General features: G+C 55.0%; 2 protein-coding genes and 1 long non-coding RNA gene across 6 annotated transcripts; 2 read left to right on the forward strand and 1 right to left on the reverse strand.

Moving 5' to 3' along the window:
* The first annotated feature begins 496 nt into the window (after positions 1-496).
* On the forward strand, positions 497-9,106 carry Wbp2 (WW domain binding protein 2). Of its 2 annotated transcripts, XM_052196078.1 has the most exons (8): positions 497-623; positions 3,863-3,971; positions 5,217-5,352; positions 6,421-6,513; positions 7,053-7,187; positions 7,395-7,517; positions 7,951-8,027; positions 8,136-9,106. In XM_052196078.1, the coding sequence occupies exons 1-8, from the start codon at positions 565-567 to the stop codon at positions 8,187-8,189; spliced, it is 786 nt and encodes a 261-aa protein (XP_052052038.1). In that variant the 5' UTR covers positions 497-564; the 3' UTR covers positions 8,190-9,106. The 2 variants fall into 2 exon arrangements, with proteins under 2 accessions (XP_052052038.1, XP_052052037.1); XM_052196077.1 differs by lacking the exon at positions 7,053-7,187 and having other exon boundaries at positions 501-623.
* Positions 9,024-10,765, reverse strand: LOC127694570 (uncharacterized). The gene is made up of 2 exons (XR_007979824.1): positions 10,701-10,765; positions 9,024-9,754 (listed from the first exon to the last, which is right to left on the reverse strand). It is a non-coding gene; the product is annotated as an uncharacterized LOC127694570 (long non-coding RNA).
* Unc13d (unc-13 homolog D) lies at positions 9,748-24,331 on the forward strand. Of its 3 annotated transcripts, none has more exons than XM_052196071.1 (32): positions 9,748-10,362; positions 11,035-11,070; positions 11,301-11,408; positions 11,497-11,556; positions 11,642-11,708; positions 11,924-12,104; positions 12,978-13,022; positions 13,116-13,184; positions 13,306-13,375; positions 13,560-13,664; positions 13,775-13,867; positions 13,944-14,047; positions 15,507-15,624; positions 15,702-15,826; positions 15,970-16,060; positions 16,143-16,199; positions 16,281-16,378; positions 16,460-16,511; positions 16,594-16,724; positions 16,825-16,945; positions 17,275-17,418; positions 17,627-17,725; positions 17,839-18,045; positions 18,195-18,263; positions 19,496-19,575; positions 20,574-20,679; positions 20,753-20,824; positions 21,343-21,426; positions 21,520-21,640; positions 21,819-21,942; positions 22,328-22,524; positions 23,624-24,331. In XM_052196071.1, the coding sequence occupies exons 1-32, from the start codon at positions 10,246-10,248 to the stop codon at positions 23,743-23,745; spliced, it is 3,273 nt and encodes a 1,090-aa protein (XP_052052031.1). In that variant the 5' UTR covers positions 9,748-10,245; the 3' UTR covers positions 23,746-24,331. The 3 variants fall into 3 exon arrangements, with proteins under 3 accessions (XP_052052031.1, XP_052052032.1, XP_052052033.1); XM_052196072.1 differs by having other exon boundaries at positions 16,143-16,193; XM_052196073.1 differs by lacking the exon at positions 9,748-10,362 and adding an exon at positions 10,407-10,914.
* The last annotated feature ends 689 nt before the right edge of the window (positions 24,332-25,020 follow it).

Raw genomic sequence — 25,020 nt, forward strand, 5'->3', positions numbered from 1 at the left:
TGTCAGTCCACTCTAGAACTGCATCTCGCACTGCTCTAAAAGTTTGCAATGACTACCTAAGTGTAAGCGCAAACTGCTCTTGACAGTTGCGGACGTGAAGGCGACTGGTTCAGTGATTTTTAAATGTACCATAACCAAATCGTCACATTTAAGTTACATTTCTTCGATTGAGTTTGATTAACATGAGGAAACCGGGATGAAAGAGGCGTACAAATGTTTAAGTAGTTTGTAAATATAATCTCGAGCCTGGCCTAGAATGTTAAAAAAAGACTACAAGTTCCAGAATGCACTCGTCACTAATCGCAGGGAGAGGCCGCGGTTGCAGGACCACTGCCTGCTGGGAATTGTAGTTGCTTACTTGTTTGTGATGCAGGTGCAACTTGGGGGAGGGGGAGCCGGAGTAAACTCTCCCCACGTGACAGTCCAGATCAGGTGGTTGGTCAGCCTACGCGCAGGAACTATGATTGGCTGACTGTAATACGAACGACGCCACTAGAGGCGGGCCAAAGACCAGCGCAAGCGCAGAGCGGTGCTGCGAGTCTCGGGATCCCTGTGGGCGAGACTATGGCGCTCAACAAGAATCACTCAGAGGGCGGCGGAGTGATCGTCAACAACACCGAGAGGTGAAAACACGGCGGAAGGATCCTGGAGGCTCGAAGGGCGGGTGTCGGCCACCGGGTGTGGTGGACGGTGGGATATGGTGGGGAAGGAAATTGATGGAGCGCTGGGGGAAGGGGTGGTAACGGCCGGAGGCGGGGCTGGAGGGAGTGGGGGGGGGGCCGGGGTGCTGATCAGCTGGGGTGCTGGGTGGGGGTGGGGCAGCAGAATGGTGTCAAGGTTTGTTTGGGAAGATGAGTGAGGCCCACGGGTGATTTCTTGAACCCCTTGCCAAACGAAGTCTTAAAACGTAGTTGCTGTTTATTAGGCGTTCGCTACGTCTTTACTATGCTGCGTCAGTTCTACTTTAGGTAATCCATAATCTTGTGTCACACAAACTATTATATACATTTTACGGGTAGGGCAGGTGAGGCCTAGTGAGGTTAAATAACTTAGACCATAGTTCTGTGAGTAACAGATGGGAATTGAAGGTAACTTGACCCCCAAAGTCAGTAGGCTTAACTACTCCAGTACAGTTTTCTCGTATATTCCAGAACTTCTCGGGCTCCAATAGAAAGGCTGAGGCCCTAGAAGTGGAACTAAACGTCTGTCAACTGCTTAGCCCAGTGACCCTTGTAAAGGCTTGTCTCTTGCCCTGGCTCTCTTGAATTCTTAATGGCCAATGTCAGTTCCCAGAACACAGGTCTCCCAACTTCAAGATTCTTCTTTCTCCGGCCTCCCCTGAACTGCAGGGTTTCTCTTTGCCTCTTGTTTCTTCCTTGAAAATCCTACTCCCCAGACTTACGCTATGTGGCCAAGAGAGACATGGTGGAGGTCAGAGCCCACACCCAGTGTAGACAGGCACCCTTGTTGGGACCTGTCACCTGGGAAATCCTGGATGAGTCAGAGGAGAAGGTGGCAGCGACACAGCCAGTTTCCACTGACTTTGTGTCCATAGGTCTTGGGAAGGGGCCAGCCATTGCGTGTGCCTGCTCTCTTTTTTTTTTTTTTTTTGGTTTTTGGGATTTGGTTTTTCCCGAGACAGGGTTTCTCTGTGTAGCCCTGGCTGTCCTGGAACTCACTGGGTAGACCAGGCTGGCCTCGAACTCAGAAATCCACCTGCCTCTGCCTCCCAGAGAGCCACCACCGCCCGGCTGTCTGATCTCTTTTTATTGCACCAAGAAAGGATATTTGGGACAGGAGACAGATGAACCTATGAACTCGGATCTTTTTTATCTTGTAATCTGAGAAACCTTACATTGGTCTCTGGTATACGTCCTCTAGTTCCTTGGCCGAGCCGAGTGCTCTGATACCATTTAATGACTGAATCCCCACAACTACCAGTCTCTCTGGTTTTTGAGGTTCTCTCTTCATTTCTGTAGCCCAGGTTGGCCTTAAATTTGAGGCAGTCCTCCTACCTCAGGCTTTTGAGTGCAAGGAATTCAGTGACGGGTACCACCACAAACCAGGGTTATTTAATTTCATTATTTGGGAATGATTCCTTTTTGTTTGTTTTTCCAAGACAGTGTGTCTTTGTGTAAGAGAGTCCTGGCTGTCCTGGACTCTCTTTGTAGTCAAGGCTGGCCTTGAACTCTTAGAGATTCACCTGCCTTTGCCTCCTGAGTGCTGGAATTAAAGGCATGTGCTACCATGCTGGGAACTTTTTGTCTCTTAAACTGAGTCTTATCTGGGTGGTATCTGCCTCCTGGGCCTCATCACCTGGATAGCTCATTGCTACCAGTAGGGTTCTGAGGAATAACTTTAGCCACACTTCTGAACAAATGTGTCAGCTATAATTGAAATTTAAGTTTAACACACAAACTTTGGAATTTAAATTAGTAAACAGTAATCTTTAATTCACAAACCACTGATAGAGGTAAAAGCTGCGACTTTGCCGTGAGGTAGTGGCGCACACCTTTAGCCCCAGCGTTAAAGAGGCAGAGGCAGGTGGAGCTCTGTGCGTTCAAGGCCAGCCTGGTCTACAGAGAGAGTGTTCCAGGATAGCCAGGGCTACAGAAAGAAACCCTGTCTCCAAAAAAAAAAAAGAAGAAGAAGAGGGGGAGGAGGAGGGGGGGGAGGAGGAGGAGGAAGAAGAAGAATTATTTGTGAACTCTTCCCAGAGAATTGAGTGTACACACACACACACATCTCAAGGGCTTTATGTGCAGAAGTTTCCTACTACTCCAGCTAGAAACCTTGAATTTGGGGCTGGAGAGCTGGTTTAGCAGTTAGGAATACTTGCTGTTCTCCCAGAGAACCCAGGTTCAGTTCCCAGCATCTATAGAAACAACTCACAACCGCCTGTGACTCCAGCTTCAGGAGATCCAATGTAAATATAGTCATGTCTTTAACATGTTTGTTTGTTTGTTTGTTTGCTTAGGTGCTGGGATGAACCTAGAGCCTTGACCATGCTAGATGATACTGAGCTACACCCCGGAGTCCCATTAGATTCTGTTTACATATTAGGTTTTTATTTGTTTTTGTTTTGGGTTTTTTGGAGTTGTTTTTTTCGAGGCAGGATTTCTCTGTATAGCCCTGGCTGTCCTGGAACTCACTCTGTAGACCAGGCTGGCCTCAAATTCAGAAATCCGCTTGTCTCTGCCTCCCAGAGTGCTGGGATTACAGGCATGCACCACCACTGCCCAGCTTTTTATTTGTTTGTTTTGAGACCGTTTTTCTGTGTAACCTTGGCTATCCTGGACTCATTCTGTAGACCAGGCTGGCCTCAAACTTACAGATCCACCTGCCTCTGCCTCCTGAGTGTGGAGATTAAAGTTGGGCCACCACAGCCCCAGCATAGATTAGATTTTATAAACACTGATGAAAAAGCTTCGTCCTGAACTGAGTCGGAGCAGTGTTTTCATAGCGGGCACACACCCCAAGCTCTGCCCTAGCACCTCAGGAGACCAGCGGCTTGGGAGGTGGAAGCAGAGGAACTTAGCAAGCTCGAAACCAGCCTGAACTATACAAAATCCTGCCCCCAGAACAACCCCAGACAGAACCCCACTCCAGGGTTTAAGCAAACTAAAGTGTAAACCCAGGTGATCTAATCCAGCTGCAGAGGTGAAGGCGGTTGTCTTGCCTGGGGGGGTGGGCTGTAGACTAGCATGTGCGGAGATTCATAAACTTGACTTGTTCCTCTCGATTGGGCAGTGTTGATGGTTTCATCACAGCTCCTGGTGAGACCCTGTTGTGAGTCACTCTGTCCTGTCTAGAATAACTGACAGCGCATCATCCAGGCCCTTTGTTTTTGTTTTCTTCACAGCATCTTAATGACCTATGACCATGTGGAGCTTACATTCAATGACATGAAGACTGTTCCAGAGGCCTTCAAAGGGACCAAGAAAGGCACTGTCTACCTTACTCCGTACCGGGTAAGTTGTACAGCAGGACGGTGGGATTAGAGACTCTGTGCTCTCAGAGGGCCATGTGTGTGTCTGCTTCAGCCTTGTGACGTCTGAACCCTGGGGACTGCTAGTGCCTTGCCCTGCCTGTTTCTTTGTCATAAGATCCTGAATTCTAGAACGCCCTGGCCCTTTGTGCTGCTCTCCTGACCTGGGCCATGCAAATTCCACAAAACTCTCTGAGGTGGGCCATAGCTGCGGGGATGACTAGCCTAGGGTAGCCCTTGAGACTCATGTGCACAGTCGGAGGGAGGAGCGTTATAAACAGGATACGGTAGCAAGGTTGCAACCTCCAGGCTGGGCAGAGAGCCCAGCAGAACCCTGTGGAGACGGAAGTGCCAGGCTGTAGAATCAGCCCTGTCTACAAGCGAGCCGTGTGGGCTCTGAGTACGTAGGGAAGGGGCCCTGCCTGTGGCTTCCCACTGGTGAGGTGTATAAAGACTCTGGGGTCTTAGGAAAGGAGTGCCGTGTGCAGTCCACACACACCCTCACCCTCGTGAGGTGTGAAGACACCGGAAGAAGAGCACATGTGCAGGTTTCATAATGACACCTCTCACACCATGCCCACCTCTGAGCACTGGTGTTCACATCTTCCATTAGATTGAGCATCTGGTGGTTTGGAAACCCAGGGGTTGATCCACAAAGTGGAAGGAGAGAACTGACCTCCATGTGTGCACTGTGGCAGGTGCACACCCACCCCCACAAATACAACATAAATAAATGTAATTAAGACAAAAGGAAACCCAGGGGTTTTCCAGGTATGGGACAGGAAAAGTTATGTGGCTGTCGGGCAAAGTGTGACCTACTGGAAGTCACAAGGATCCCTTCTCCCGGATCCGTATGCTCCCTTGTGTATGAGCCCAGGCTATGCCTCCTGCCCAAGGAGCCTCCGCTGCTCTGCCCTGCACCGTGCACCTAGCATGGAGGCTCCTGCTGTGTGCACCGGGCATGTCTGGCAGCCTGTGTCTGACAGATGGCAGTGAGTCCCCACCATTCCGCAACCTGCAGGTTCCTTGTGTGCACACCTGAGTCTGGCATCTCCAGGCTGCACTAAGGCCGTTCGTTTCCAGCGCTTGGGAGGGGGCCACGCGGCTGCCAGGCGTGGGCTGCGGTATCCACTGGCGCTAGGAAGAGACCAAGCACACAGAAGGTGGCAGGGACCAGTGACCGAGTGCTGTGGCTCTGGCTCTGATGGCCTGGTCTCCTTCCCCACAGGTCATCTTTCTGTCTAAGGGGAAGGACGCCATGCAGTCCTTCATGATGCCCTTTTACCTGATGAAGGACTGTGAGATCAAGCAGCCGGTGTTCGGTGCGAACTTCATTAAGGGGACAGTGAAGGCGGAAGCAGGAGGTGGGTGACTCTCTGCATCTCTGGCTGCCACCTGAGCACACCCTTTCACACTCCTTGTCCAAGCCTTCTGCTTCCTAGCTGAGATTTTTTTTTAAAGATTTATTAGCTGGGCAGTGGTGGCACATACCTTTAATCCCAGCACTTGGGAGGCAGAGAAGTAGGTGTATTTCTGAGTTTGAGGCCAGCCTGGTCTACAGAGTGAGTTCCAGGACAGCCAGGGCTACACAGAGAAACCCTGTCTCAAAACAAAAAAACAAAACAAAAACAAAAACAAAAAAAGATTTATTTACTGTGTATATAGTGCTCTGCCTATATGTATGCCTAACACCAGAAGAGGGCACCAGATCCCATTACAGATAGTTGTGAGCTACCATGTGGTTGCTGGGATTTGAACTTGGGACCACTGGAAGAACAGCCAGCGCTCTTAACCTGAGTCGTCTCTTCAGCCCCCTGGCTGTGAATTAACTTCTGCTATGGGGCTGATGGCTGAGCAGCGCATGGGGCCTTTGATTGCCAAGAGCTGGGAAGTGCTGGGTTAATTCAGCCTTTTGTTCAGAAAGTGAACGCAACAGAAAGAATGAAAACTAAATGTGCTTATTTTTGCCCAGGGAGGGCCCAGGAAAGGAGTTGGTCCCATTCCTAGGGGAGCCTTCATGAGAGCCAGGGAAAGGCAGCTGCCTCGCCAGAGCCTACCAGGGCCTGGCTTTGTGACTGATCCCCAGACTCCAGAGGGTTCTGTGTGAGCCTCGCTCGCTCGCTCGGGGCTTGAGGTGCCATGCTTTCTCTTGAGGCCCCTTGATGCCGATTACCAGGAAAGCTTCCACTTGCTTTGTTAGGGGTGGAGGAGACCACCCCACCTCCCCCTGCTGTGGCTCGACAGTCAACTCTATAGCCTTGGTGCTGGAGGTGGGGAAAGTCCTGCTGAGAGGATGAGACCCCGGAGCGGGAGCACAGGGCACAGGCCTTCCCCGCAGGCCTCCTCAGTGTTGGTGGTGGCGGGAAGAGCACCAGCCCTCTCTGCACTGACCTGTTTTCCTTCTCGCTGATCACTGGCCCTGCCTTTCTCAGGTGGCTGGGAAGGCTCCACCTCCTACAAGTTGACCTTCACGGCAGGAGGCGCCATTGAGTTTGGGCAGCGCATGCTCCAGGTGGCATCTCAAGGTATCCAAGCCCTTAAAACCTAGGGGCCAACGACACATCACACTGGCGGGTTTTTTGTTTGTCCTTTTATCTTGTATAATAAGCACCAGGAGGTAAACATCTGGGCCTAGCTGACAGGACTGGGAAGTTGGAAGGAAACCTGTAATTATCTATCCTGTGTGGGCTTCCTCTGCCCAGCGCAGGCGTGCACCATTCTGGCAGAAATGTTTGGACTGAAAAACAGACAAAAAACCCAGCTCCTAAACTACCATCCAGCAGCCATTGTAAATCACCCATGCTGGGCTCAGTATCCGGCCTCATCCGACCCTCTCCTCCCCCTCCCTCCCCCTTTCCCCCACCTCACATCTCTCCCTCCGCTTCCCTCACGCCTGTCCTCGACCCCACCATGTTGCCCTTTGGCCTTTTTTCCCACCCTCCCCTCACCGTGGTGATTGAGGAGACCCCTGGGGTGGGCAGTGGAATGGTGGTAGGGCACATCTGTGGGCCCATCAGTCCCTGGGGCAGGTGACACTCATGTCTCTCTCCCCTTGTACTTATAGCCTCCAGAGGTGAAGTCCCCAATGGAGCCTATGGCTACCCTTACATGCCCAGCGGGGCCTATGTCTTTCCCCCGCCAGTCGCCAATGGAATGTACCCCTGCCCTCCTGGCTACCCCTACCCACCGCCCCCACCCGGTGAGTGTGTCCTCTGCTGCCCAGACCCAGCCTCCCACCACCCACTAACCACACCTTCAGAGGGGAGCCGTGCCCTGTCATGCTATAGGCCTAACAGACACTGACGAGTCTAGAGGGTGTCCCAGGGAACTAGATTGGACCCTCCAGATGTGGCCTAAGGGGGCCAAGTGGGCTGCTCACTGTCGCTGTCCCTCTCTTCCCAAGCAGAGTTCTATCCAGGACCTCCCATGATGGATGGGGCCATGGGGTATGTACAGCCCCCGCCGCCACCCTATCCCGGGCCCATGGAGCCTCCGGTCAGCGGCCCCAGTGCCCCCTCTACTCCCGCAGGTGAGGCTCCTCAGCGGCTAGCACTCCTTCAGGACCAGCCCTCTCCTCCTCAAGGGCTGGCAGAGAACTCCAACAATGGCTGGAGACTACTGGCCCTCAAATGACAAAGGGTCTCTGGGTTACAAACCACCCAAAGGCGCCAGCTCAGTGGTAGCCTGGTGGTAAAGAGCTGTGTCCAAGGCCTGGGTGTGGTCCAGTGTGTGCTTGCCTGATGGGTGGGGCCTGGGTTGTAGCCCAGGCGCATCAGAACACATCCAAAGGAACTGTGAGATGGGAACTCTGTGGCTTCTTGGCTTGTGGTGACCTTTCTGGATCTAGAAGGTCACCCTCTGCGCCTCAGTGTTCTCGTCTACAAATGGTCCTGGGAACTGAGCTGAGGGCGGAGGAGGGCTGATCGCTCGCTTGTTGCCGTCTCCGGTGTTTGCTTTCACAGCTGAGGCCAAGGCTGCAGAGGCCGCTGCCAGTGCTTATTACAACCCGGGCAACCCACACAATGTCTACATGCCCACGGTGAGTCGGCGGGAGACCGCCTTCTCAGTCACACGGGCTGGGGGCTGGCGTTGGACGCGAGCACAGCCGGTCCTGTGACGTCTCATGTGAGCTTTGTGTTTTCTCTAGAGCCAGCCTCCACCACCACCCTACTACCCCCCAGAAGACAAGAAGACCCAGTAGACCCTGCCCACCTCCCACCTCTTACCTGAAGACCCCTTCCTGGGCCTCCCATGAAGCTGCATCTGAGATTCCAGGAGGCCAGGGAGGGCCCTGTTCTTCCCCAGGCCTGAGTATAAACTTAGCAGGAGCTAGCCCTGATAGAAAGGTGGAACTCCTGGCCTCTGAGAGGCACGTCCCAGCTTCCCACCCTAGCTCAGCTCAGCGCTGTCCTACCCAACTTCCCTTCTGCCATCTCTGGAGCTCGCAGGAGCATAGGGTGACCCCTCATTCTCATGATAGTAGCCCCCCACTCAAACAGAGGGACTCTCTGGCCACTCCTCTGCTGCCCAGCCCCTTCAGTCTGGTGACCACTGTTCTCCATCTCTTGGGCTCCTCAGACCAGCCCTGTGCCTCCCTGACAGGCCCTGCCAAGCCATCTTCACATTCCTTACCCCTGGCGCGCTCCTGGCCCTGGGAGGCCACTGTCCCAGCAGACTGTCAGTCCACAGTCACACTTACCCGGCCACCTTGTTCTTTCTGTTGCTTCCGAGGATTTAACCCCAAGCTTCCAGTGGCTGGCATCAGAGGCAAAACCACTGTGTCACAGAGGAAGCCCCTCTGCCCCTCTGCTGCTGTTTCTGGGAATTTTTCACCTCCTCTCCCCCTTTACAAGGAGCTCTGCAGGAGCAACAGAGAACGCGTGTCTGGCCCGTCAGGCCCTTTGCTCTGGGACTGGGGGCCCCCAACTATGTGACCTATAACCTGCTGTCTGCCCCTCTGTACGCTTCACGCCCCCCGGATGCACTAAGAATTGCTCTTGTTCGTTCCTGGTCTAAACGCAAAATGAGGAGATGGTTATTTAAAGAGAATTCCTATTTATTTGACACAGAAAGTCCAGTTAATATATTAATGTGAAATAAACCCTGTTTGCACCTTGATTTCTTTGCTACAACTGTGAAATAGTAAAAAACTGAAGTGACTGGACTCCTGTGTGGTGACCTGGGTGAGGTTTCCGGAGGCGGGCTGCCGGCTGCTGGGGGTGGGGCTGCTGGGGCGGGGCTTCCCCCTCCGGGAGTCTCAGCGTGCTTGTGGTCCCCAGCCTTCCTTCAGAGGTCCCCAGCCTTCCTTCAGAGGCCCCGCACCTGCCTGGGATGGTGCCTGTGCCACACAGTGCCTGCCGGGGCAGGACAGGGCCTGTGTCCCATCTGCTCCTCCAATCCCCTCCTGAGCACAGGCGGGCCAGGACCTCTGAGGGACCGTCGCTGGGCTGCCTAGCACAGTGTGTGCCTTCATGCCCCCTTCCCTAGGGAGGAATACGGTGGAATAAAGCAAAGTCCTTAGCCAGACCCGCACCCCACTCACAGTGAGCCACAGCTGTGGGAGATCCGGTGCTCAAGTGTCCCCTCCTGGCCAAAAAACGCTCCCGCGCGCAGAGAGACCGCTCCAAGGCCTCACGCCGCCTCCTGCCACCCCAGGGACTCAGGGCTAGTGAAGTACCCTGGCCGCCGGAGGGAGGGCTGGCCTTCATGGCCCTTCTCTTTCTCCGGCAAACGCAAAATAGTTCTGTCCCTTGCCTGGAATGTCACCTGTGGGGTGGAGCAGGCTGAGCAATTGGCCTTGGACCGCCTCTCACCTCTCGCCTCTCAGGAGCCAAGTCCTGCGCCTGCCACACCCTGCCCCAGATCTAGGGCCCATTCAGAAGACCTTAGGGTGAGAACGCCACAGGTCTCGTAGGCTTCCCTGGCCCAGGCATGGAGAGTGGAGACAGGCAGCTGCCCTGGCCTGGCCTTACCCTTGCCAGGGGCCCTGGACTCTCCCCAGCGCCTCCGTGGGGCGGTGGGTGGGGCTTGCCCGCCCACTGCACCCACTTTCTCCCGGCTGAGGACGATCTGGCAGGGATCAGGGCTGAAGGGAGTTGCTGGGAGCCTGGAGCAGGCCGCCAGGGCAGTGACACCCTGACCCTCCTCCCCACCCTCCTCCTCAGTGCAGCCTGCGGCTCTTTGCATCACCTCGAGGCTTCCTCCTTTCCACCCGGCAGCCCCGGGGGGTGGCGGAGTGAAGGGCAGAGCCAACCACCATGGCGACACACCTTTCCCACCCCCAGCGGCGCCCTCCGCTCTTGCGCCAGGCCATCAAGATAAGGCGCCGCAGGGTCAGAGACCCGCCAGATCCACCGCCCAGAGCCACCCCGGAGGTAGGAGTGACTACAGGAAGGGTGAAGAGCCAGCCAGCCGGGGGTGCTCTGCAGTCTTGGGGTTCAGATGTGGGGGGCAGGCCGCCACCCGCTTGCCCTCTACAGCAGGGTGGCGTACCCCTGTAAGTGGGCAGAGAAGTCCACCAAATATTCTCTGAGCCACAGTGGGCTTCTCTAGTCAGTCCCTTGTCTTTGGTGGGTCTGTACCTCAGGCCCTCCCAGTTCCTCCAGCTTTGAAGGCTCCAGCCCCATGAAACAGCATCTCCAATGACAGTGGGCTACTAGGGACCCCTCTGAACCACCTGAGACCCGCCTGCTGTTCCCCCCAACTCACCCACCTCTGCTGCTAGGCCTCACTTCCGCTGCTGGGGTGAGGAGCGGGTGGCCTTCTGATAAGCACTGCTGTTTCCTCTGGGGAAGGAAAGGGGGGGCAGGTGCTAAAGGGCCCACAGCTGGGCCAGCTGAACGCCCATGGACCTCAGGCTTGGCAGGTCAGGGAATGAGCAAGATGGCCCAAGGGTCAGCCCTTCAGGGAGCCCGATGCTGGAACAGGTGAGGGACATCGGTGGGCCCAGAGGCTGAGGTGCTGGGGCTCCACTGTCTTAGGCATAGGCCTCCCTGCCTGACTGGAGAGGCCTCCAGGGACACCGTGTCTTTCTACCTTGCTTATAGGTCCAGGTTCAATCCCACCACTTCTCCCCAGAGGAGGTAAGAGGAGGGGTTGGGAGAGTGTGGAGGGTGTGGGAAGCATCCCACGTCCTTTCTGGGGGAGGCCCCTCAACCCCAGAGTCTGAGGCTGCAACAGCCTGGTTGAGACCACGCTGTCTCGACCGACCTTCACAGCACATCTGCAGGCCACTTTGTCCCTTTTTCTGAGCCTGGGGGGTGGGTCTTGGGGAGGGCTTCTGGGTGATGATGAGGTGACCCTGCTGTCTCAGCGGGACCTGCTGTATGAGGAAGCCCTCTATACTGTCCTGCACCGCCTGGGTCAGCCGGAACCCAACCATGTGAAGGAGGCCTCGGAGCTGCTGAGCTATCTGCAGGAGGTAAGCCCAGCCTCCTCCCCTCCACCATGGCTCAGATCCCCTTCCCACCACCTCCTGTTCCAGCCTCTCATACCTCTGCCCCCTTCAGGCTTTCCAGGTGCAGCCTGAGGAACACCAGCAGATGCTGCAGCGTGTCCGGGAGCTTGAGGTAAATTACTGGGCCTGGGGCCACCCTGGAAGAAGCATGGCCCTCTCAGGAACTCAGGCAGCCGCCCCCTCTCCCATCCCTACAGAAGCCAATATTTTGTCTGAAGGCAACCGTGAAACAGGCCAAGGGCATTCTGGGCAAGGATGTCAGTGGTGAGTGTGGTTGGGGTGCCCCAAACTACCTCTCCCTGTCATAGTTTGGCCTTGAACTCTTCCCCAGAGTTCTTCCAAGGATTCCCCCAGCTGCTAGCCTCTTGCATTTAGATGCTAAGTTTCGAGGGACCTTACCCAGCTGTCTCCAGTGGGCTGATGGGGATTCAGGGGAAGCTGACTGATTCCCTGGAGTCTTGTCTCTCACACCTCCTTAGGGTTCAGTGACCCGTATTGCCTACTGGGAATTGAGCAGAGGGTTGGTGTGCCAGAGGGCAGCCCTACGTCCCGACGTCGGCAGAAGGCAGTGGTGAAGCACACCATCCCTGAGGAGGAGACCCATCGCACCCAAGTCAAGAGCCAGACGCTTAACCCTGTCTGGGACGAGACCTTTATCTTGTATGTGGCCCTGTCCCAGCCCCACTCCGTGTCCTGCTTCCATCTCTCGGGCACCTCTGGCTATGAGGTTTTTCTAGATAAGAGAATCAGTGATCTTCCTGGTTCAAGAGACTCGAGCTTAGTTTGTGGTTCGACTCTTCGTCGTAGGACAGACCCATGACATCAGTGCCACTCATGCATCTGCCATGCAGTACCACATACCTGTAACCCTCGCACTCACAAGGGTGAGGCAGAAAGATGGCAAGTTACGGCTAACCTAGGCTACATGGCAAGACCCTGCCGCATAAATACTAAGTATGCGCTACAGTAGTAAGCAAGGAGAGTCTGCTGCTCTGGGTGAGCTGCCATGGCTCAGGGACACTGCGGCCCTTCCTTGAAAAAGGTAGTGTTTAGGAAGAAGGAACCAGGAGCCATGCTGACTGAATTTTCCCAGCACTCAGGAGGGAGAGGTAGGTAGATCTCTGAGCCTGAGGCTAGCCTTGCCTCCATAGTGAGTCCCAGACTAGCCACAACTACATAATAAGACCTTGTACCTGAAGCCGGGCAGTGGTGGCGCCTGCCTTTAATGCCAGCACTTGGGAGGCAGAGGCAGGCCGATTTCTGGGTTTGAGGCCAGCCTGGTCTACAGAGTGAGTTCCAGGACAGCCAGGGCTACACAGAGAAACCCTGTCTCAATAAAAAAAAAAAAAGAAAAAGAACAGAGAGGGAGGAATTAGGCAGGAAGGCGCTACAGCTTCGCAGTGGCTGAGTTGGGGATGGTGTTTCCGGACAGCGGGCTCGGGGCTTGTGACCGACCTTCGTGGCCTGCTCTGACGTGGATGTGCACAGGGTGTCCTACCTGCTAAGGTTCTCAAGCGTACGTGTTCTTTTTAGGGAGTTTGAGGACATAGCCAATGCAAGCTTTCACCTGGACATGTGGTGAGTACCAGGCCCTGACCTTGGGGAGGAGGATCAAAACTGGTGAGGTCACAGACCCCTCCTCTGCCCCTTGCTCAGACTTCTGGCCTGCAGGGACCTGGACACTGTGGAGTCTGTCAGGCAGAAGCTCGGGGAACTCACAGATCTGCACGGGCTCCGAAGGTGGGTGCGGCGGACTCATGGGGGGAAGGCCCCTGCCCTTCCATGCGCACCCGGTCTCTGGAAGGCAGGCTCTGCCCTTGGGTGCCCAGGTGGCTGAACCCTCACCAATCCCTTAAAACAGGATCTTTAAGGAAGCTCGGAAGGATAAAGGCCAGGACGACTTTCTGGGGAACGTGGTTCTGAGGCTGCAGGTGAGGGCCAGGGAGAGGAGCCAGGAGAGAGACAAAGGTGGGAGCCAGAGGGCTCTGAGGGACTCCAGGTCTGACCCAGCCCACGCTGGGGCCTGCCCCGATGCCCCCCCCCCACCTCCCATCCCTGTCCTCGCCTCAGCCCCTCACACCCCAGTGCTCATCACCACACGCCTTGCTTGCTCAGGACCTGCGCTCCCGAGAGGACCAATGGTTCCCGCTAGAGCCCTGCACAGAAACCTACCCAGACCGCGGCCAGTGTCACCTCCAGTTCCAATTCATTCACAAGAGGGTAGGTCCAGGGCCTGGGCTGGTGGCTCCATCATCTTTGATAGCCTTCCTGGCTTGGGAAGAACTGACTGTACCTGGCATGGGGCCTCCGACACACCGACTCCTTTGCAGAGAGCCACGGTGGCCAGCCGCTCCCAGCCCAGCTACACGGTACACTTTCACCTCCTGCAGCAGCTGGTGTCCCATGAAGTCACACAGCACCAGGTATGGCTGTCTGCCAGAGCTAGGTACCACCAGGGCCACCTGTCAGGTCCCGAGATGCATCTGCTACTTCCTTTAGGCCGGCAGTACCTCATGGGACGCATCACTGAGTCCCCAGGCTGTCACCATCCTCTTTCTCCATGCCACTCAGAAGGACCTGTCGGACTTCCACCAGTCCATGGCGTGAGTACACACTGGCCCTGCCCTGCTCAGAATCCTGAGGAGACCCCTCTGCCCCACCCACCCGCCTGCCCGCCCACAGGGTGGCAGCTCCAAGCATGACTCTCGACAGTGTGCTCTGGGGTCCAGGCTGTGTTGAGATTGGAGTCAGTTAACAAACTTGCGAATCTGGAGATTTTGTGCACAACTCAGCCTAGCTATCCTGTGAGATGAGAGAGCTGGAGTCTCATGTCCAACACAGTGAAACACAGTGAAACCGTCTCAAAGAATGAAAACTCTAAGTGACTAGTGTGTCAAGGGCCACCATGTCCTCTGGACTATGTCAGCTTCCGGGAATGTCCAGAAGGGCCACCCAGGAATGACTGGCATGCCAGCCTGAAGGGAAGTCACAGCTGGGTGCGGGGCAGGAAGAGAAAGAGCAGAATGGCACGGGGGCCCGGCTGTGATTTGCTCCTAGAGAGAGACACTGGTGGCGAGAAGAGGATGATCGTGTGTCTCCTGGGCTCAGGCCAGTGAGATGGCGCACAGGGAGGGGCCAGCTCCCTCTGGGGATCTAGGCATTTAATGCAAGTAGTAGCTGTTCCAGTAGAGACCTCGGCCCGTCCCTGGTTGGCCCTGCTTTCACCATGACCTCATTTAGCCAATCAGCTCGTCACGTCTCCCCTCTCATGTCTGAGGGAATTTCCCGCTGAGCATTGCCACGTGCGCAAGACTTGAATCTCTAAACCTGACTTTTTTTTTTAAAAAAAAAAGAGTTATTTATTTTATGTACATGAGTACACTGTAGCTGTACTGATGGTTGTGAGCCATCATGTGGTTTCTGGGAATTTGAACTCAGGACCTCTGCTCACTCCAGTCAGGCCGCTTGCTCTGGCCCTGCTCACTTTGACCCAAAGATTATTTATTATTATATGTAAGTGCTCCGTAGCTGACTTCAGACACACCAAAAGAGGGTGTCAGATCTCTTTACAGATGGTTGTGAGCCACCATGTGTTGCTGGGATTTGAACTCAGGACCTTTTGGAAGACCAGTCAGTGCTCTTAACCTCTGAGCCATCTCTCCAGCCCAAGGCCAGCTTCTAACACAAAGAAATCCTCCTGTGACTCCAAAGTTGGAGAATTAAAGGTGTGCTTCACCCTGCCCAGCTCTGAAGGTTTACCCATACAAAGCACAATTTAAGAATCAGCTAAGGCTGATGTGGTGGTGCATATCTTTAATCCCAGCATCTGGAAAGCAAAGACAGGCAGCTCTCCATGAGTTTGAGACCAGCCTAGTCTACAAAGTGAATTCCAGGACAGCCAGGAATATGTAGAGAGACCCTGTCTTAAAAAACAACAAACAAAAACAGTCAGGCGACTTGAAAAGCATCTGCAGAAACAGAGGACCCCGTGAGTCTCCCTGGCCTTCAGCCTCAACTGGTGGAGTAGGAGATGGTCCGGCTGAGGACTTCCTGTCTCTGCAGGCAGTGGTTGGCCTACAGCCGCCTCTACCAGAGCCTGGAGTTCCCCAGCAGCTGCCTCCTGCACCCCATCACCAGCATAGAGTACCAGTGGATCCAGGGCCGACTCAAAGCCGAACAGGTGACTGGTGTGAGCCGTGAGCTGGGTAGGAGGGGCTCTGGAGAGACGTGGTCTGTGACATCTTCCTGGCTTTGCAGCGGGAGGAGCTGGCCTCCTCCTTCACATCCCTGTTGGCCTATGGCCTCTCCCTCATCCGGAAGTTCCGCTCTGTCTTTCCCCTGTCTGTCTCTGACTCCCCATCCAGGCTGCAGTCCCTCCTCAGGTCAGTGACGACCCTTTTGTTCTGCAGGGGGGCATGGAGTCAGGGATGAGTCTGCAGGGCTGGCACCTGCAGGGAGGGGTCAAGAAGGCCAGTCAGGTAGCAGTGGGGTCACAGACCTCTGGACGGAGCCCTCTGTCTTCCAGAGTCTTGGTCCAGATGTGCAAGATGAAGGCCTTTGGAGAACTGTGCCCAGACAGTGCCCCACTGCCCCAGCTGGTTTCTGAAGCTCTGCGGGTAGGCATCTCCTCTGGGGTGGGGGCAGAGGTGTGCACCTTAGCTCAGCCATCCCTTCTTCTCCCTGCCTGTCTTCCTACAGATGGGCACGGTTGAATGGTTTCACCTGATGCAGCAACACCATCAGCCTATGGTACAGGTAGATCCTGAAACAGGGCTTGATGGTGGGTAGGTAGCGTCTGCCCCTGGAACCCTGCTGGGACACCCGTATCCTTCCCAGGGCATCTTGGAAGCTGGCAAGGCCTTGCTAAACCTGGTCCAGGATATTCTGGGAGATCTCTACCAGTGCCGTCGCACATGGAACAAGATTTTCCACAAGTGAGCATTTGTGGGCCTGGAGCGGACGGGCCTGTGAGACCCTGGTGGGTACCACTGTCACACACGCTGCCTTTCCTCCAGTGTCCTCAAGATAGACCTGTTCTCCATGGCCTTCCTAGAGCTGCAGTGGCTGGTGAGACCCTCTGCCATCTCCAGGTCGCACCCCTCCGTCCAGCTAGCTCTACAACCCTGCCCAACAAGCTTTGTCCTCATAGGTGGCCAAGAAGGTACAGGACCACACGGCAGCGGTTGGCAACCTTGTTTCTCCAGACATTGGAGAGAGTCTGTTTCAGCTGTATGTCCTCCTGAAGGAGCTCCGCCAGCTGGGCCCTGGCCCCTCAGACAGGTGTGCTTCAGGCACGCAAGTGGGGAAAGGGTTAACTGACAAGGGCTGAGACCCGAGGCTAGCCCGTGCCTTCCCCAGGCTAAGCCTCTGTTCTCCCCAGCTGTGAAGTCCTGGCCCTGGATGGTTTCCACCGCTGGTTTCAGCCAGCCATCCCTTCCTGGCTGCAGAAGACTTACAGTGTTGCCCTGGAGCGGGTGCAACGTGCGGTACAGATGGACTCGGTACAGGCGGGGCCTAGGTTCAGGAGGGTGTGGTTGGGTTCCCTGTTGAAACCTCCTGGCTGGTAGAAGCCTATAATGTCTCTGAACATCTCATCTGGGTACTGGTCAGGCCAGCTGGGTGTAAAATATGGCCTCCTGATAGCCTCGGGCTCAGTGGGGCTTCCCTGAGCCTAGCGTTGGGAGGGACAGTCTACAGGTTTCAGGGACAGAGGTCTGAGCCTTGCTTCTGTCCTCCTTGGAGTCCCATTCAACTCTAGGCTTGATAATGGTGGCACAGATTTTGGCCTGTGTGCTCGGGCCTCCTATCCTAAGTGTTTCCCTTTCCCCAGCTGGTACCCCTGGGTGACCTGACCAAGCACAGCACTTCTGCTGTGGATCTGTCTACCTGCTTTGCCCAAATTAGCCACACTGCCCGGCAGCTGGACTGGCCAGACCCAGAGGAGGCCTTCATGATCACGGTCAAGTTCGTGGAGGTACAGCATTGCCTCCCTCCCTTCAGTACCGCCTCACTTCTGCCCTCCCAGCTTCCTCCCAGACTCTCAGACTACTAGTCTACTAGCCACTACCAGACCCCTACATAGCTTGTGTCCCAAGTATAAAGTTTCTAAGACTCCTCTACTTACCCATTCTGAAATTCCCACCCATTGGTCCATCCACTGTGATTCCCCCTCCCCCCTCCAGGACACGTGCCGGTTGGCCCTGGTTTACTGTAGCCTTATAAAGACCCGGGCCCGGGAGCTGTCTGCAGTTCAGAAGGACCAGGGTCAGGCAGCTGACATGGTAAGACCCAGCCCCATGGTTGAGGGGCTGGCCAGGGTAAGGGTGGGTCTGCTTGTCTAGGTGCCCGCTGTTCGCGAAGTCCACATCTCTGCTTGTGCCACGGCCGTCCGCAGCTGTGTGTGGTGGTAAATAATATGGAGCAACTCCGGTTGATCATCGACAAGCTGCCCGCTCAGCTGGCATGGGAGGCACTGGAGCAGCGGGTCGGGGCCGTGCTGGAGCAGGGCCAGCTGCAGAACACGCTACATGCCCAGCTGCAGGGCGCCTTGGCCGGGCTGGGCCATGAGATCCGTACCGGTGTCCGTACCCTGGCAGAGCAGGTACTGTCTGATCCCCCAGAGGCTATGCCTCAGTAGGACCTGAGCTGATGTCTATCCCAAGACCCTAAACCTAAACTCAAGCCTTAAGCTAACTCTCTGGTTCCCTCGGCTCACTCCCTCGCCCTCGGTCTCCCTGCCTTGTGTCCCAGTTGGAGGTGGGCATTGCCACGCACATCCAGAAACTCATCGGCGTCAAGGAGTCTGTTCTGCCTGAGGACGTGAGTAACTGACCTGTGTGTTGACCTTCACCTCTGGCCATCTTTCTGCACCTGGGGTTATAACCGGAGTCTGGGTAGGCAGGAGTTGAAGGCTCTGAGGCTGTCAGAGGTCAGTCCCTCAACCTTGAGCCAGGCGTGATGTCTCCACAGGCTTCATCAGTCAGTCATCCTTGTTTGTAGCCTGACCTCTCCGAGCACTGATAGATGGTGAGGGGTTACCTCAGGGGGCCGAGCTGGGTTTCTAGGCCAAGCAGGTCCAGGACACCACCCTTCACAGTGCCCATCGTTTCTGCTGCCTTGCTGAGATGCAAGCCCACTGGCCCCAGCTCCTCCTGTGTAAAGAGGAGAGTGTGTCACTGTGCTCTTGATTGCTTAGGGGAGAGTTGTGTGTTAACTCATCAAATACTGAGTAAACGCATTTTAAGTTCTTAAGCGTTGGTACTAAGTCAGTGTGACCCAAACTGTTTTCCTAGGGCTTCTCTTCTAAAAGACAGCTTAGTGCAGAGGTACGGCTGACTACAGGTGTGGTTATGACTATAGCCACGGAGACACACACAGCCTTGTGCACACTTGTATACACGCTTCGAAAGTGTGCCTATAATAAGCGTTAAAGGGGGAAAATAAAATAGAGAGGGGGCTGAGCTGGGAAATGTCGGTGTTGTCGGTTTTGATAGTGGTCAGGGCAAGCCTTATTCTGATTGTGACAGCTGAGTCACCACCCGCTGGAAGCAGGAAAGGGATCTGTGTAGATGTCTGCAGGAGCATGCCAGGCAGAGGGGTAGGAAGAGGTCCCGAGGAGGCGTGTGTGGAGCAGGCTGAGGTGTGGTCAGAGCCTCAGAGCACACAGACAGAGCGACCAGGAGAGAGACAGGAGGCAGGGCGCAACCAGCACAGATGTTGTACTACCCAGCACACAGAAGCTTTGTTTCCTTTCCCCAGGGACAACCAGGTGGAACAGCGGACAGGGTCAGGACTAAAATGGACCTGGGTGTCTTTTTTGGTTTCTTTTGGTTTTGTTTTTTTGGGTTTTTTTTTTTTTTTTTTTTTTTTTGAGACAGGGTTTCTCTGTGTAGCCCTGGCTGCCCTGGAACTCACTCTGTAGACCAGGCTGGCCTCGAACTCAGAAATCCACCCACCTCTGCCTCCCAAGTGCTAGGATTACAGGCGTGCGCCGCCGCCATCGCCCGGCTGGACCTAGGTCTTATGTCCTTCCCGCCCTCTTGCTCTCTCAGGCCATTCTGCCCCTGATGAAATTCTTGGAGGTGAAACTTTGTTACATGAACACCAACCTGGTCCAGGAGAACTTCAGCAGGTATTCAGCAGTCCCTGATCTGCTCTGCCCTTGGTCCCCCATGTCTCCAAGGCCTCAGTGGCATGCTGGGAATCCCTGTGGTGATTTCCTTAGAGGATGTAACCAGCTTCAGGGACAGGAAGTTCCCTGCTTTCCTTAAAGGTCCTTTTTATTCTGGCCATCTCTGAGCACAGCAAGCCATTCCCTGTATCCCTCCAGGCCTGGGCCCATCTTGAGGGCCCCTGACTGCTTCTCCTTCCTCTTCATGATCCAGATATCTGGTGTGGCCTACAGTCCAGGATGGGAGGTGGGGGTGGTTGGGATGTTGACACTATGGGCTCTGGGTACCTGGGTTCAGGCTCCAGCTTCTTAGTTCCTCTGTAGTGGTTTCAAGACGGTTCTTCAAGATGTTCAAGTTTATCAGTGTCCTAGCTGCTCCTGAGGAGTGAATGGGCCACTTGAGGAGGTGAGGGCAGAACTCTGCTGGTGCAGAGCCTCACCTGTCTCCATGTGAAATCTGAGCCTTGATCGGAGGCCAGGACATCTCTCCTAGAGTTCTGTTCATCTGCTGGCAGAAAGCAGGGCTCCTGGAGGCTCGGACGCCTCATGTTTTTATGCCATTAATTGGACATTTCTTGCTTATTTTCTTCTGTTCTCCTCTCCCCCACATAAGCAAGAATTAACTTTCCTAGATAAGAGCTTTGCTCCAAAACATCTAGAACAGCACCCGGTACAGTCACCACTTACATCGCTCTAGCTTTCTTCCCCACTCTGGTGGTTTGCCATGGTCCTACTGAAGAGGATTCTCCCTTGGCCTGCCCCATCACACTCTAGAAACAACCTTTCCTTTGTACACCACCTGAAGGCTCTAACTCAGCCTCGCGGTGGAACTGAGGGCCATGCAGTGAGGGTGAGCCTGGGTTCCTGAGGCTCCTCCCTTCTGAAGAGCATCTTTGTCTCCCCACCACCCCGACCCCATCTTCCTGTCCTGTGTCTGGCACCCGTCTGCCTCTGGCCAGCCTTCTGACTCTCCTGTGGACCCACACGCTCACAGTGCTGGTGGAGGTGGCTTCTTCCCAGCGAAGCTCAACACTGGCTTCCAGCAGGCTGAAGGCCGCCCTTCAGGTAACTGGACCAGCTGCGAGAACAATGACGCTATGGTGTGTGTGCCTGGAGTCATCCCTCCTCTCTTCCCCAGAACCTGGAGATCTGCTTCCACGCTGAGGGCTGCGGCCTGCCACCAGAGGCCCTGCACACAGACACCTTCCAGGTAAGAGCCTGTTTCCTGAGCAGTGCGGGGAACAAACCTTGTTCCTTGGGATGAACGAGGCAGGGCCTTGTTAGGGGTCTGTTGGTGAATACCTAATTTGGAGGGCAGGGCAGGGCAGCAGGGCAGGGCAGGGCAGGGCAGGGCAGGGCAGGGTGCCTGCTTTGTGTATTCTCCTGTATCCAGGACTCACTGTGATTCACTAAACCAAGTGCAATGTGAAACATTGGGCCTCTTACCCAAACTTATTACAGATTCTGCGACTGTGTCATAAATAAATAAATAAATAAATAAATAAATAAACAAATAAATAAAATCCAGATGTGGTGTCCTTCAAACCACAGGGTCCCTGAATGCCCACATTAGGGGATTAGACTTCCAAAGCAGACCATCTGGTGCATCTGCCTCAGGGTCTTCTGGTGCCCTCCTCTCTCTGATTCCTATGGCAAAGCTACATCTCCCCTCTCTGGGTGCCTAGCTGCAGCGTGGGCATAGATAGGCATGAAGATATGCCATTCCAGGCTCTGCAGAGAGACCTGGATCTGCAGGCGGCCTCCAGCCGGGAGCTCATTCAGAAGTACTTCTGCAGCAGACTCCAGCAGCAGGTGAGAAGCCCCTCCTGTCCCGGATCCATAAGGGTCACCTTGGGCCCTGCCCCTACTCCTCCCAGCTGATCCCTATGCACTGTCCCGTGCCAGGCTGAAACCACTACGGAGAGGCTGGGTGCGGTTACAGTCAAGGCATCCTACCGTGCCTCTGAGCAGAAGCTTCGTGTGGAGCTGCTCAGCGCCTCCAGCCTGCTGCCCCTTGACTCCAACGGTGAGTGGAGGCTGCCCAGGGCCTCTCCCCGCTGGGACCCCTGGAGGTTCAGCGGGAACTTTGAGCACATTTCTTCCAGTTATCAGGAGGGAGCCACTGTACTGCTCAGGGAAGCGGGAGGGGGGACATGGTGATGGCTGGAGTTCAGTCAGCAACCATCCCCTGGGCCACTTGCTAGGTTCCAGTGACCCCTTTGTCCGGCTGACACTGGAACCCAGACATGAGTTCCCTGAACTGGCTGCCCGGGAGACCCAGAAGCACAAGAAGGAACTACACCCACTCTTTGATGAGACCTTTGAATTGTGAGTGAGACCCAACCCTTCACCCAGTCTCTCCTCCTTTTCCTCCCTGGTTGCCCTGTGCTATGAGGAGCCCCTGAGATGACCAGAGGGCTTTAAGGATCCTTGGGATGAGACTTTGCTTCCCAGGCGGAAAGGGGTGGATTCCCATATGTTGATTTCAGAGGCATCCAGGGAAAGATGCTGTATCCGAGATACTTGGGTACCTGCTCTTTGTCGAAAATGGGCTTGGGACCACAAGACCCCTTGTAAAATTCGGTGATCAGAGTGGGTGTTTTACTGTGTGGTAGAGATCCAACTGCCACATCGTAGCGAGGGGATACTCTTCATGTTGTTGACAGCAGATTTGGGTAAGGCCATCAACTAACTGAGCCTGACTCCCTGCCAGCCTGGTGTCTGCCGAGCCGTGCCAGACGGACTGGGCCTGCCTCCTGCTCACGGTGCTGGACCACGACACGCTGGGAGCTGACGACCTGGAGGGAGAGGCCTTCTTACCGCTCTGCAGGGTGCCTGGCCTGACAGGCTGTGCAGAGCCAGGCGAAGTACCTCAACTGCGCCTGCCTCTCACATACCCTGCACCCAATGGTAGGCCTGAGCCCCAGGGTTGGGCTCTCTGGCAGGGTGTGCAGAGAGATGCCTTCTTGGGAGAAGCGAGCCAGTAGAACAAGCACCAAGGCTCACGTTGCCGAGTTTTTCAGCAAAGCTCTGGTCTAAGGAGAGACCAGTGAAACTTAGACTCGGGCAGTGTTAGGTGACTCCTCCTGGTGGGGAAACCTATTAGTTTCCCTGTGACAAGGGGCCAGGATCTTTGTGCTGGCCACACACCCTGTTGTGCAGAGTATGGTGACAGAAGAAAGGCTCCCTGCCTCCGTCGGCATCATGGGCCACTCTAAGTACTTAAGGCCTGGCTGTGACGGCACACCCTGTAGGCCCAGCACTCAGGGTGGTGGATCTCCACGGTGGGGACCCTGTCTCAAATCAAAAACTACAGTAAGTACCTCCAGTCCTCACAACTGTCGCCTGGACTGACAAGGTGTCCAGAGAGAGAGATGCCTTTCACAGGCGAGTAGGCTGAGACATGAAGTTAGCTATCTAGCCTTGGGTTCTCTCTCTTGCTCGCTCTCTCTCTCTTTTTTTTCCTGAGACAGGATTTTTTCCTTTTTTTATTTAAAGATTTATTTATTTATTTATTATGTGTAAGTACACTGTAGCTCTCTTCAGACACTCCAGAAGAGGGTGTCAGATCTCGTTACGGAAGGTTGTGAGCCACCATGTGGTTGCTGGGATTTGAACTCAGGACCTTCGGGAGAATAGTCAGTGAGTGCTCTTAACTGCCGAGCCATCTCTCCAGCCCCTAGACAGGGTTTCTCTGTGTAGCCCTGGCTGTCCTGGAACTCACTCTGTAGACCAGGCTGGCCTCGAACTCAGAAATCCACCTGCCTCTGCCTCCCAAGTGTTGGGATTGAAGGCGTGCGCCACCACTGCCCCACAAGCCTTGGGTTCTCATAGAGAAAGGCAGATGAATCACCACCAGTACCCATGTTTCCAAGCCTTGTTTGTCAAGACAAATGTTGTGAACTTTGCTGGTTTATATTCACCAAGGATATTCTTCACAGTTGGCACAAGAATGTGACAGTATTATTTCTTAATTCAGAGTTTGACCCTGGAACCTTTCTCTCTGCAGGGGATCCAATTCTGCGGCTGCTGGAGAGCCGGAAGGGTGATCGTGAGGCCCAGGCCTTTGTAAAGCTGCGGAGGCAGCGGGCCAAGCAGGCCTCCCAGCACACGCCCCCTGCAGGGCCGTAGCGCTGAAACAAGGCCAGAGTCCTCAAAGCCTGGGGTCTTCCATGCCACAGGGAAGCCCTTCAGTCAGGTGTAACGCAGGGAGAACCAGTGGGTGGAGGGCCCAGAGTTCCTGACAGCCCTTGGTGACGGAGTGCCATGACCATCCTTTCTTGTGCACCGGCTGTGTTCTATGCTCTCTGCCATATCTAGCACAGAGGAACATCTCCTGTCTCTGCCCCTCCCCCTCCCCCGAGGAAAGCTGCTTTGGTAGGGTAGCATATCGTCTAGGGCCATCTGCTTCCTGGAACTGCCAGTTCCAGCTACTGGGGTGGGGCCAGACTACTGGGACCAGAGCTGTGGGCACAAACTTCAGAGAGAGGAGTCTGTCAAAGCCTTCCTGGTGCAGGAAGGGGGTGGCCATTCCTGGGGGAGGCGGGATGAAGAGACTCTGGCTTGGAGGTGAGAGCTGGCAGGAAGCAGGGTAGGCACAGATGGACAGCAGCAGAAAGGAGCGTGGCTGTCTACAGAATAGCCGTCCTCCCTCACATAGCACCTGCCACCTAGAAATGTTCTCAGTGAAAATAAAAATAAACCATTATCCACTGCCCTCGGAAAATCTATAGTTGGCTTGCAGTGGGCCCAGGAAGAGCTGTCAGGCCCTGTCTGTCTCCTCAGAATGCACTCAGCTTACTCTACATCCCCGGGGTGCATGGCTACCACGGAGTCAGACGAAGCCGACACCAGTGGCCCTGGGGCGGTCAGCAGTGTGTGTGTGTGTGTGCTAGCTTTTCAGGGGTTGGATCTCCTACGAGGGCTCGAGCATGGAAGTGGGGCTGTCAGACGTGTGAGGTAGGGCCGTAACCGGCAGAGCCTCCCGCTCCTCAGCCATGACTCCCAACACATTTCACCTGGCACATCGGTTACTGTGGTTACTGTCCAGGACAGGAACCTGGTGTTGGGGGGACCATGAGGCTGCCCAGCTGCTCTGGACAGCGAGTGTGTGCGGAGACTGTCCTTAACAGCAGCAATCAGAGCTGGGTCTTCCAACTTGACCCTGGAAAGTTAACATGCACACTGTCAGGCAGAGGGTGACAGCTCCTATGGAGACCAGGCAGAGCACCCAATTTGGATTTCTCAGGCGGGAAACTTCCTTGGTGACACCGCCCCTCCTTCCTTCCTATGTAAATTACCCAGGCAGGAATACTTATCGACTTAGAGAAACAGTGAAGGACCTATTACTCTTTGGAAACCATCAATAAGGAAAGCACTCACAGTACGTCACACAGCTGAACAGGA

This window comes from Apodemus sylvaticus, chromosome 10 (genome assembly GCF_947179515.1).
Source record: "Apodemus sylvaticus chromosome 10, mApoSyl1.1, whole genome shotgun sequence".
NCBI lineage: Eukaryota > Metazoa > Chordata > Mammalia > Rodentia > Muridae > Apodemus > Apodemus sylvaticus.